Raw genomic sequence first — 12,794 nt, 5'->3', positions numbered from 1 at the left:
TGACACGTGGCTCTATATGGCAACACAGTGATCATGAAAATTACACCACCATTTTTGGTGTAGGTCTGTCACACTAAAAATGGGTCATAGTATTTTTGATCAAGCCATCCAAAAAAAAAAAAATGGAGAAAACCAACATGGGTTTTTAAAATCTTCATTAAAAAAAAGTTAACAAAAATATCCTTTATTTAGCTGTTTACAGTAACCTCTGCTTTCCTACCACTTCCTAGGCAATGCTTTTCGCACTGAGGTAAAGTAAGGAACCTAGCTTTTGATTTGTATGTCTGAGCATTCAATTCCAATGCCCATTTACTTAAATTCCATTCCTGGGGCCACAGGCAGAAGAAAAACGTTCTGAGGGACCTAAAGAAAGCCAGCCTGAAAACATCAAAATTATTGTAGAAATTACTTCAATTCTCATCCAAGTTTTGGAAAAATAATTCAGCTCCACAACAGTTTGAGTGGTTTGCTTTCCTTTACAGCAACCATACAAATAATAGCTCTCAGGATTATTCGGCAAAAATACTATTTCATTCCTAGGTGAGGGGAAAGAAGGTGGAGGGGTTGAGTACCAAAATCTCACCTTAACACTCTTGCTAAAAAGCCCTGTAAAACAGAAATTCCCTAAGCAGACTCACAAGGCACCTTTCACTGATTCTCACAGGCTTGGGATCAAGTCTGCATAGAGAGGAGAAAAACCATGGGCCTTGTAACACTGAACCTAAATTAGGTACCGTAGAGACAATTAAAACTCTCCTATTGCTAGCTGCTTTAACATTGATTTAATCATCACTGGCATAGTATGCAAAAGACACAAAATATATGGTCTGTAATTAGCCTCTCCATCATTTCCACCTCATTGCAGCAGCTGTGCAGACTCTCAGTCAGCACCCTGAAGCCCCATGAGGGGGCCTATCCCCAGTGACACTGGGGCTACTTCAAGTCAGAGGCACAAACCACACACTCCAGTGGATAGAGACAGGAAAGCAAAGTCATGCTGTGGTGTGGCAGAGTAATGAGCAAGGTTTGAAGAGCCCACTAGCTGTCCCTTGGGTTTCTGAACCTGAGGCTGGCAGGCAGCTCCACATTACCAGCTGAAGCTTCAGTAATGTGTGCAGATCTCCAGGCACAGAGAAGAAGACTGACTGGGCCCCAGAGACCCACTGCTATTTGAAACCAAGGTGTAGCCAAGTGGGGCTGGTCCAGCCCGCAGGGGTACCTAAGGATTAATGACTCCAGCACTTACAGTATGCTTGAATGCCTTCCCTGGCCAGCATGCCAGTAACAAGCAGCATTATGCTAAAACCAAGCAGTACACATTAGCCTGCCCATCAAGAGATCATGCAGTGATTTACAGCCAAGTAAAAAGAGCAACAATAATAAAGGGTTACTTTTTCCCAACCAGAAATAGACAGGGCTCTAGCTTTCACACACATTTAATGTTAGCCTTCCACTGTGCACACAAGCAAATGACAGACCCACTTTCTTCAGTTGGGGGAAAACAGTATTTTGCACTGCATTTAACAGGCCAGAGCATTGAACTCAATACCCTGCCCCGCCTGTTATGAAGACTAGTATCATTTCTCCTTTTTAACTTCTTCCCTGTCTCTTCTCTTCACCCCTTTTTGCCTTCTGTAATAGGAAACATGTCCACGCTTGCCTTGTGTTGGAAAATAGTCTCCTTTCAGTCTCACAGTGGGTAGTAACAACAGAGACCACAAGAAGGATGTAGGCTTTTCCCCCATCACACTGTCTTGTCACCTAGCCCTGGCTCCTGTGCAGTCATCGAAGCAGAGTAGAAAATACCTGGGTTTCTTATACCGTGTCAGAGCTACCCAACACCTCCCACTGACAGGTGGCCAAAATTCCCCCTGGTATGCACACACAGACACTGGTGTTAGAAACACCTAATTCCAGCCTGTCTCCAGCACTGCCAACAACATCCAAAGCAAAAATCACTGACCGATTCACTCTGCAGCAGCAAGCAGGCTCTGCCATGTTTTATTCATATTATTTTGTTGTTGTATTATCTGTTTTGTTGTTGTATTTTCTGTTTAGAGGGAGTACAGACCAACTCCTGCTTAAGAACTGCAGCAGTGCCATTCTGAAAAGCTCTGTCTAGAGGCAGCATGATGAGGCCACACCAAAAACACTACTGAGAACCAGATGGCAAACACACATTTACTGTGGAATACAGCACACACGTGGAAACTAGAAGGAACCAGCAGTTTGACCAGACAGGAACCAGCCCCAACTTGAAAGCCACAGAGTTGTGCTACTGTGCAGCCGGTAAATTCAGATGAGAAGAAGCATCAATTAGCAGAGGCAACATCCATGGCTTTAGACCCAAAATGAATTGCATTCTACCGGCTAGATCATTCAATGTTATGAATATTGAACTAACTATACCAACTGCAGGAGATCAAAACTATGTTAACTGTGTTCTAACAACTTCCAAGTATTTACCTACAACGTTGCAGGCACCCCCTTCACCTGTTATACAAGAGGAACTATTTTGAGCACACTGGTATCTCCCCTCACAGGGAGCTGGAAAATGCTGCAACACAGGAAGCCTGCTTCTGCAGCAGAAATTGAACACACATCACTGCCCTAAGAATGGACTAAGGTCCAACTCATGCCTTGGCCACAAGTTACTCTTTCTTTCCAAAATGGGAAGCCTGTATTTCTTGGTGCTGTTTTTTCACTGCCTGCCTGAGTCAGAGTCTACGTAAAAAGAAGGCACCATTTGACAGTGTATGTAGGCAGGTTAGGGACTTTATTTTTAATACATGCTTAGATGATGTACAGCACAGTAAAACTGACTGAAGCCTGCAGAATTCCTGAATTCTTTACTGGATTGCCCCCTGAAACAAAGCAGACACTAGTACACAGTAGGATGATGTATTATAATTGCATCCTTTTCTCAAGATCTCTAGCAATTTTGGCCACGATTTCTTACTTCTAAGTGAGTTATCACAAGCCATTGATTTCTTACAAAGTTAACAAGCAATAAGACAAGTTAACCTGGTGCTATTATGAGGCAATAAAGTTGCCATCAGTGCATGTAACCACTGTATTTTGTTCATTTTTCCCTCAGGCACAATACAAAGGAGTCTGATCACATTTTTCAGCCACTATTCCACAATTAGACTCTATGCAAAATGCATAAACAGCAAAAGCATGCTGCAATTCAATTCTCTATTAATCTAGATGATGAAATAAAGAGACTTACATTAAGACACTAACTTTTAAAAGACACAAATTAGATAGAAACCAAGTCTAGCAGCTTACTCAAATCTGGAGATCAGATCTCTTTTTCCTCGTAAGCACATGCCAATATAAACTCATTTAAGAACTGTTTCTGCAAACAGAGGTCAAGCAATTACTAAGATCTTCCTATCCCTAGTACGAAAACTAGCAGGATCAGAGGCACTGTCAAGACAGACGAAAAGTTTTTTTGTGCTTCCTCTTTCAATCCCTCTCTGCTGTATCATCCCCCCCTTCCTTTGCTAGGTGAACTAAAAAGCACCCTTGCCTCCACACATGATGAATGTGCACACTGGCTCTTTGGAAGTGCTCCCTTTTGTCTTTGTCAATGCATGTGAAACCGCTGAAGTTGGGAATTTTTTTACTTCTCCATCCTCTCTGTAGCCCAAAGAGCTTTGATGCCAGGCAACATGCGCAGCAGAGGGGCTGTACGACTTGGCAAATGAGATGTGTAAACAGGTGTAGGAAACCTTATGGGTCACAGATTTAAAAAGCAGATGCCCGCTAGCATGCAAGCCATATGAGAGTCTTTTTCAGATCTAAAACTGCTTAACTCAAAGCTCTGATCCAAAGCATAAAAAAGTAAACAGCAGTCGTTAGGTACACTGATGCTGGTGTGCTTAAGCCCTCACTGGGTGGCACTGTACTCATGACAGAAGTAGGGCAACATCATTTTCCAAATTTACAATCTGACCATCTCAGTTGTCTACTTACATAGTTCTTGTAACTAGTGATTAATGACAAGCTACTGCAATGGCTGGGTTCAGAATTACTGTAAAATTGCTCTCCATGCCTAGCTTGATGGCCAGGACGCTGTTAAACAGTGATCAGGGCTCTTGGCTCACAGTTCACAAGTTACTGCATGAGAGCACCATATGGGAGATTCTCCTCAGTGGAAGAAAAGAATGAAGTACAATGTGTAGCCTTCACAGCTCCTTCTCCCTCTAAGACAGGGACTTAAAATGTACCAATATCAGCTTTCAGGAGAATGACTCCAGGGTGATCCAGTTCCGGGGACAGCAAAGCACAATGCATGGGGAGCAGATAAAAAAGGAGACAGACTGTGCTTACCTGAGTGGTATGCCACTATGAGCAAAGTTCCAAAACTATTCTTTTTTGTTTCCCCCCCTCGATTCCATCTGATCATGTAGAGGAGGTGGAGGTCAGGACTTCCAAAATCAAAGGCCAAAATCTATCAGTCACTGTGAATCAAACATATCTTTTGTTTTTTCAAATGTATTCTAAGCCCATCTAATCCTTTTGCTTGACTAATTGTCAAGAAACACCTACTCAAGAAAGCACATGGGCTGCATTTGTAGAAGCAGAGCTAGCAGAGCAGTGTGACCTGTATATGATAATAAAGTTTCATTCAGCACTTGGCTGAAAACAGCAGTACCAGTGCCAGCAGTAATATACCAGTACATAGTTTCTAAACACAGTACCACATACTCTAGAGAAGATTTCTCTGCTGTGCAAATGCTGATCCCATGTCTTTGCCAAAATTACAGCTTTGCCTGCCAAGTACTCACCTCTGCCTTTGTTTCAAAATCATGTCAGTTTAGTGCTCACTTTAGCATGAGTATGAATCAGCTTTACACCTCATTTTTATATGCTGTCCTATTCCTGCACATCAAATAAAACCCAGTGACTAGATATAGAGATTCTGTAGCAGTCAAAGTACAAAATCAACAGCTATTCAGCTCAGATCCATGCAGGACTTGAGCTTGGATCCACCAGCAATGTAACTAGATCATTACACACCATCTAGTTTCCACTAATCTGTCTTTATTAAGCAGAGAGTAGAGCAGCACTCATGAACATTGCCAGGTTCTAATTTTGATAGCATTATTTTAATTTCAAATACACAGAGATATGAACGTGCATGCACACATGCATCACATCAGCTGAATGCTGATACAGAGCACACAGCCTCTCATTTGCTGCAAGATGAGCAGCAACCTTGAAACGCAATGGCATTTTATGGAACAACTGAAAAGGTGGGAGTAATTGTTGGAGAGTGTTCTCAGGCATGGTATTTTACAAATGCAATTCACAGAAATACACCTCCCAGCTTTGGCTTTTCAGGTACTAGTTCTAGTGAAATGAAGCCATGCATTAAAAAGATTCATGCCAGCCTGCACCAGCAGACCCCAGTCTCTAGACCCTTTCCCTTAACAGAGTGGGCAGGGGAAGCAGTTATGCACCCAATATCTCCCTTCATGAGCCATGCTGTCATTTTATTTCATGCATATCTGTGGCTCCAAGGCTTCCTCACCAGCTCCCTCTGACTCCCCCAAATCCCAGTGCCCCTCAAAATATCTACAATGCACTCAAGATAATACCAGAAAATTATAATTTGGAGAAAATTAGTCCTTAGAGAAATTACCTCACAGTGAGTTTCAATCTTCTGTCTATATTCCCAAATATGTAGAAAACATATAAGGATTTAAGGTAATTAAGTAATCTGGGATGTAGAGAGAAAAAAGGCAAGAGAAAAGCTGCATTTGTGTGCTTACTGTATTGAACATCCACCAAAATAGAAGTTTCTGCCAAACTTTAATGCACACTACCAGGAATGTAGCACAATCATGCATTTTTGCAAGCTGCCCTCTGATTTTAGACCAACAGTCATAATTTTTATAAAAACTGCATTCTGCATGACATCAGTATATTTAAACAACTAAAATCTTGCTTAGCATACTGCAACATGTTCCATTTAACAAAAATACTGAAATTATATTACAACAGATTTGGAAAAGATAATGAAGTTATAGTGACAACAGCACAGTGGAAAGTAACGTACAAGGATCAAAAGTTTCATAAGGTATCAGTCTCAACACAAAGTCCCACTTTTGTAATAGATACGATAAGGCAATTGTTCAGATCAGCACCAGTACAAATGACTACCTACCTCCTGGGACAGGAAGGGAATGACTTGTGCACATATAGCATTCAGCCTCTTGACAATTTCTGCCTGCAAGTGACAAGAAGAATGAAGTTCAATTACATAAATTCTCAGATGTAATTGTCACCTGTGAACACAGATGATACATCTCTTTGGAGTTATTTTTCATCTCTAGTCATCCTCCAGCCAGGACGTACTATCTAAATAGTAAAAACATTTGGACACCAATTAAACAATACATAGAAAGATAGTAACTTCTAGCTAAAAAGTTTTCCTTAAAAAAGACACCTTAGAACTGACACAAAGAAAAGTTAATTCTGATTATGCAATCAAAGGGATTTAAAGAAAAAATCTTCAGGAGATGTAACAAAAAAAAAATAATAAACAAAACATCGAACACTGTGTTTTGAACTAAACTCTCTCCTAAGAAGCAAAAACAAGGATCATTTCATATTACAGAAATGTGACTGTAAGCAAATGCAACAAAGCAGTTACTTAACACTGCATATCATGAGAACATTAGTAAAACAATATACAACTACATTGATAATCATTTTACTATGTATTTTAGAAAGAGATACTGCAGTCTTGTATCATATTTATGCTGTTATCAAACCCAGGGTTAATAGAGGTTACTTTCATATGGCAATGGTGATCAGAAATGAATAATACACATTGTTTTATTTCCATATTGGAGATCAATTCTTATTCTGTGTATTTAATCTGCAGATCTCTATAGAGACTGATGAGATTTGTAGAGATAACATAAAAATTACAGTTCCAGAAACAGAATATTTAAAGCCACACACTTTCTTACAATAAATCATAACTTTCTTACAATAGATTGTAACCAGGATCATTTCCTCATTATACAGTAAGACAGAATGCTCTTCCTCTTGCAAAGTCTCTAACCATAAGACAGACACAAACTTGTGCAATTTATGCTTTCTACTTTTAACAGCAACCCTTCCAGCCTTTTTGCTATGCTGTCGTTTAAATTGTGAATGCTTAGAAAAGTACCTATAGAACAGAAAGGCTCAGAACTAGCAGTAAAAAAGTCAGAACCACAGATAAAATTGATTTGGATTGAGGAATATTACTTTTACACAGCTCTGTAACTGGAAGACATGGTACACTAGAGATAAGGGTACATGTGAAACTAATTCTGCCCCCTTGTGAGTACTGCAATACACTCGAATTAACACAACTTTGCAATACAGTTTCTTCATTTTCTCTGAAATGTACCTAACTGCTGCATGTTATTTATACAGCAATTCCTATGTTACAATGTTCTGGTATCTTCTTCTTGTCTTCACTGTTTATGCAAGTCCACACATTGTTAAAATTATGCATTTTAGCACACCTACGGCACCTGTTCTGCTTATTCTGCAGCACAGGTACCTTAAAGGACATTTGAGAACACGTTCTGTTCAGCACAAAGCTAAATCACCTACTAATTTCAAAGTCTATATATACCTATAATATCAGATATGCCACAATGTAAAACTTTAATACCCTTTTAAGTAGACCGTGTTTACTATACTAGTTGACACAGAGATTTATGAACTGCTTGTACACAGAGCAGTACAGGAAATGAGTAACAAGATGTGTGCATCTAAGCTTAAGCCAGACAGGCTGCAGCTTGAGAAACAATACTTGATTGAGGAATTGCAGACTGTAATATAATGCAGAGCTGCAAAGTAACTGTACTGCTGTGGTTTAAGCACCATTAATTTACTAATTATCAAATTTCAGGCCTTAGCCACAATGCACTTTTTTTTAAAAGGAATCTCCTGAGTGCCTTAAAACCAAGGAGAAAACCAGGCGTCCTGCTCTTTAAGGCTTTTTTTCATATCAAGAGAAAACTTGCAAGTGTCACCATGCTGACTTGAGCTGAAGCCCCTCTGATCTGCCATTTAAAACACACATGCCTTCGTAAAGAAAAGGCACACAATGTTTTCCTCTGCTGCAAAACAACTCCTCCTACCCACCTTTAACATACGTGTCACAACTTCACACGCCTCCTGTGCAGCACCTGGAGGGAGCCTGTGCCATTGCTGTGCTCAGCAGACCATTTTTCCACCACAGGTATGTGAGCTGGATGCCTCTACTGCACTGCTTAGGAACTGAGAGTAGAACTGTCTCAAAGTGCCACAGAACCACAGAATCATAGAATAGTTAGGCATGCAGGAGCTTGGTGTGTGATTTTAAAAGGCTTGTAGATCCATCGATTTTAAGGCCAAAAGGAACTATTGCAACTGTATTATATCTCACCTCCTAAGTAAAACAGGCTGTAAAACTTCACTGACTTCTCCACTAAACCAGTAAATTCTAGTTCAGCTAGAATATAGTTTAGTTAACAAAAACAATTTTATTCAACTCACTTTGAGGCATTTCTTCTTAATTAAGGTACTCAATCCCAGCTATTTCAAGCTATTTCAGCTATGATGTTTTTCTTTTGATCTCTTTTCCTCCCTCCTCCCCAATAGAATAATTATGTCTCTCTTCTATTTCTCTTCTGGCCACAAAAATGGTTGAAACATTATCTGCTCAGTGTTTACACAAAAATTCACCTCTGGCAAACCCTGCGCCTGGGAAATGTTAAGCTAAAAAGCATCTTCCAAAAAAGCTGCATGTAACTGAAAGCAGGTGCCTAAATATGAATGGTTACACAACTGTAATAAACTTCTTGATAACAATCTCAAGGGAGTGCAGAACTGCCAGTCCTTTCATGTTGTATGCAGGAAAGGGAGCTGAAGGAGAAAGCACCCGGCTCAACCCACAGAGAAGAAAAAACTGCTGGCTAAAATAGCTCCAAAACAATGCCGACACATTCCCAGCAGCATTTCTCAGCTTAGGCAAGGGGCCTGCTAGGCCAGTCACAACAAAGCTGAGAACACCTTGGTAAGCTGCAGCAGGCGTTTACATGGTTTCCTATTAAAATGGCCTTCACTTCCCTCAACAATGACCTACTCCAACTGAGTGGTTTTGAGTACAGTTAATTTTTATCACCCTCAACACTTGGGCAGCAAGGGAACAGCCCAGCTGAGGTGCAGTGGACTGCAAAAGCACCGCATGACCAGGGCACAGACTGCCTGCCTTTGGAGACCACCAGCAGCAAGGAGCGAAGGAACATAAAACACTGTGCATGTGCACAGTGATAGGAAGGACATAACACATTCTGTACCCAAAATGTCTTAAATCAGACATTTTCACATAGCAAGTACAAAGCATCCTCTGCTTTGACACTGCAACTATTTCTGCAACTAACTGCACAGCATAATGCCACAGCAACCAGGTTGGCTGTTTACCACAGGACTTACCAAAGGAGTTAGCTAGAGTGGGCTTCTTGCAATGCTGCCCTAAAACTTGAAGGTGTAGGTACTGATGACAGAGGTTAACATCTCGAATACGAATTCCTACTGCCATCAGATGGGGCTCAGAAACTCCATTGCATCAGGTACAAAGACACAAAATAAAACACGAGCCCACTTCACATTTCTAAGCTCATACAGATTTTTAAAACCCTACACTTAAAGATCAATTTAGGATATTCTCTTTTCTCTTAAACATCAGGCCAATGAGTTTTTCATTATCATCCTAATTACCAGGAGAAGGAAAAAGTATGGTTTCATAAAATCAGGCAGCCAATTCCTGATAAGAAAAGCCAAAGTTGCCTCAGAAACACAGCTGTTTCCGCAGTCATCTCATTTGCCTCCTTTGTCCCATGAGACCAGGCTTTAGAGAGGCACCATTTATTTACAGGCCTTTCCACTGGGCTTCAGTTATCAGCCAATAATACTGCGGACACACACACTTCTAATGGCCTATGTTTTGAAACCAAGTCTAATCTTATGGCACAGTGCCCAAACTCCTTTTCCATACCCATTAAAGAATGTAGGTTATTGCTGTTGTCATCATTGATATTTGTCATTGTAATGTAATTAGGGCCCTAAAATGATGTGTTACAGCACTTGGCACAGATTCTATTAAAATTTTTTCTTCTGCTCACTGAACTGCGAACTGTTTTCTGATGAATAACGGACAGGCAGCTTTAGGGTGAGGAACAGATTCATCAAAGAAGTATTTTTCAGCTCTGGAAATTAAAAAAATAAATAAATAAATTACAGAGGGCAACAAAAGAAAAACACAAGGAAGGAGTCGGGGTGGGGTGGGGCTTAGGAGGCAGATACAAAGACCACAGTGCATTTGAATTTCTTACCACTTGAAATTCTGATTACATTGGATGAATCTTTCTTAGGACAATATACTAGCAGGCTGCGAATCACATGGTTAATCAGGGCTCTAATCTGCTATCCATCAGCCTATGCCAGTACTGTAGCTTTGAATCAAATTTATAGGTTATGTGGGTCACGCATCCGTGAACAACTTACATTCAAAGATATCCCATTTAAATCAGCACAGATTCTGAAATGTCATTGGTAGGGTTACTGAATGTTGTAATACTATTCAAAGCTTTATGAAAGCTCCTGATAAACAGCTGCTAAATTATTGCCTGTGGATACAGCATGATGCTCTGAAATAGCATTAATGGCCCAATAAAACGGCGATTGTTCATGCCAAAATATAAAAAGGATAGCTTTGCTGCCATAGTTTGTCAAGTATGTCAACAAACACCAACACTTCTATTACTCCTTTCCCTGAACACAGGAAGTGTTTTCTTTAAAGTGTGTGCTTTAAAACACACCAGCATGGACCCAGCAAAGATGAGAGACAGGCAAGCAGAGAAGGCTCTGGTTGGAATCATCTTTTTACTTATAGAATGCAAGTGTATGTTATTTTCATCATTTGGGAGACATCTACAAAAGACACTGTTTTAACAGTTCTGACATCTTTTTACAGCCACTCATGTGACACCATTTTTAAAAAGAGAAAGAATAATTAACTACAATGCTATTACCTTTTTTTAGTTTTGTTATGCATATAGACAATAATAAAGATCACTGTGCCAGAATCTGATCTCACTAAAGGAACAAAGACCCGTATCAGTTAACAGTCCCTTGGCATTACTGCAGTGATCCAACAGAAGAGCAACAGCTTAGGTACTTGATTCAGCCAAAAACTCTTTTTGAACAAAGCCAACAGTTAAATGGTACTTAATTGTCTAACTATGCCTAAAACCTGAACCTTAAGTTCGTAAGTGCTTATAATGCATGATGAAAAATGTTTAAAGATAACCCTGTGGGCAAGGCTACACCTCAGGAACCGTAAGGTAACACAACCCCTCAAGGGGGCTCAGCAAAGCTGGTCCTTGGGATACCACCACAGCTACCAGCTGTACTCAAATGGGAGCACGTAATGCACCATTAGACTCCTAAATCCCTCCAAGAATGGCAACATAGGGTTTTAATTCAATTAACCCTTGCCACACACAACTAAAATAGGATATAAGCATATGATAAAATATAGAAATGTATTTAAGTGTCTTTCTAAGTATTATAGCGTATGTCTGAATTCTTAGTACAAATGGGAGCTAAAAGAGAAACCAGAATCAAATTAACTCCAAAAATAAAAATAATTAGAAATGTTCTAATACACAAGGAGTTCATAACTTTTTTTTTTTTTAATTTCCATCTGCGTTCTTTTGTGGCGGAAAAAGAGAACTGTGATTTTATATATAGTATACGTACTTCAAAAAATATTTCCACTACATTTCACAAAGTTCATAATTATTACAATTATAAAAAATTGCTGGTAAAGAATTACCACTGGAGGCTGTAGGCCTGTCAGTGGAAGGGAAGCAAAACTACTATATATGTATTGTTGAAATAAAACAGAATAATAAAACATTATTGGGAAACCCATTTCAGCAGCCAGTAGGAAAAAAAATATGCAATTACACTTTCAGAAAAATAATCTGAAACAACTGTTATTTCAGGTTTAATTTATTCTACACAATGCAGCCTTTGCCAAAAAGATCAATCTAGTTTACTAAGTGCTTACCAAGAACACAGGCACACACCCATAACATCTAAACAAGCATTTCACAAATTAGTGAGAACAAAAAACATTATTACACTGTATGAGACATATTTCTGCAAAAAAGCTAATCTTAGTATTTCACAGAAAATTAACTCTTCTTTCATAAAGAAGAATGTGTTTTGTTTTAATCACAGACTGTTGTCTGCAAGAGCTTACTCAAGTTCTACAAAACTGGAGGAAATTCTGCAAGCCTTGAATATCAAATGTCTTTTCAGCCCTAAAAGAACGCTGTTTGGCAACAGCTGAAGAGTCTAGTCTTGTAGTCAAAGACAGTGGAGGCAAAAGTTCTTTGGTGAGGAGGATACTAAACAGAAAACTTCACTAGGCCAACTGCTCAAGTCTAGGAGATAAAAGCTGAGCAGCACAAATATGAGTTGAATGCAAGTGGGACCACTAGACTGTGCCAAATAATGCAGGTACATTCTCCATTTTCCCACCAACCTTCTTTACAAACATGTCAGCTAAGCACATGAAGTACTGTAAACTTGATATTTACCCTCTGTAACTTAATTTAGGTTCTTATTTTGCACAAAATACTGCAGACAGCAACATAAGCAATAAATTGGAGTGGCAGAATTTTCAAAATCAATTTTCTAATGTACATCCCATTCTGTGGGCT

General features: G+C 39.6%; 1 protein-coding gene across 4 annotated transcripts in view; it reads right to left on the bottom strand.

Annotated features, from left to right (window-relative positions):
* LOC101870797 (TLE family member 4, transcriptional corepressor) overlaps nt 1-12,794 on the bottom strand; it is a 99,348-nt gene that overhangs the window by 62,457 nt on the left and 24,097 nt on the right. For 3 of the 4 annotated variants that reach the window (XM_034072665.1, XM_034072666.1, XM_034072667.1), the window contains exon 5: nt 6,179-6,241. In XM_034072665.1, coding sequence (XP_033928556.1) covers nt 6,179-6,241 — 63 coding nt within the window. Of the gene's footprint in view, nt 1-4,338; nt 4,384-6,178; nt 6,242-12,794 lie in introns of those variants that run through there. The other variant, XM_031054147.2, reaches the window with a different exon arrangement.

This window comes from Melopsittacus undulatus, chromosome Z (assembly GCF_012275295.1).
Source record: "Melopsittacus undulatus isolate bMelUnd1 chromosome Z, bMelUnd1.mat.Z, whole genome shotgun sequence".
Lineage (NCBI taxonomy): Eukaryota > Metazoa > Chordata > Aves > Psittaciformes > Psittaculidae > Melopsittacus > Melopsittacus undulatus.
The sequence above is the reverse complement of the archived record's forward strand: the minus strand, read 5'-3'. Positions and strand labels throughout refer to the sequence as shown.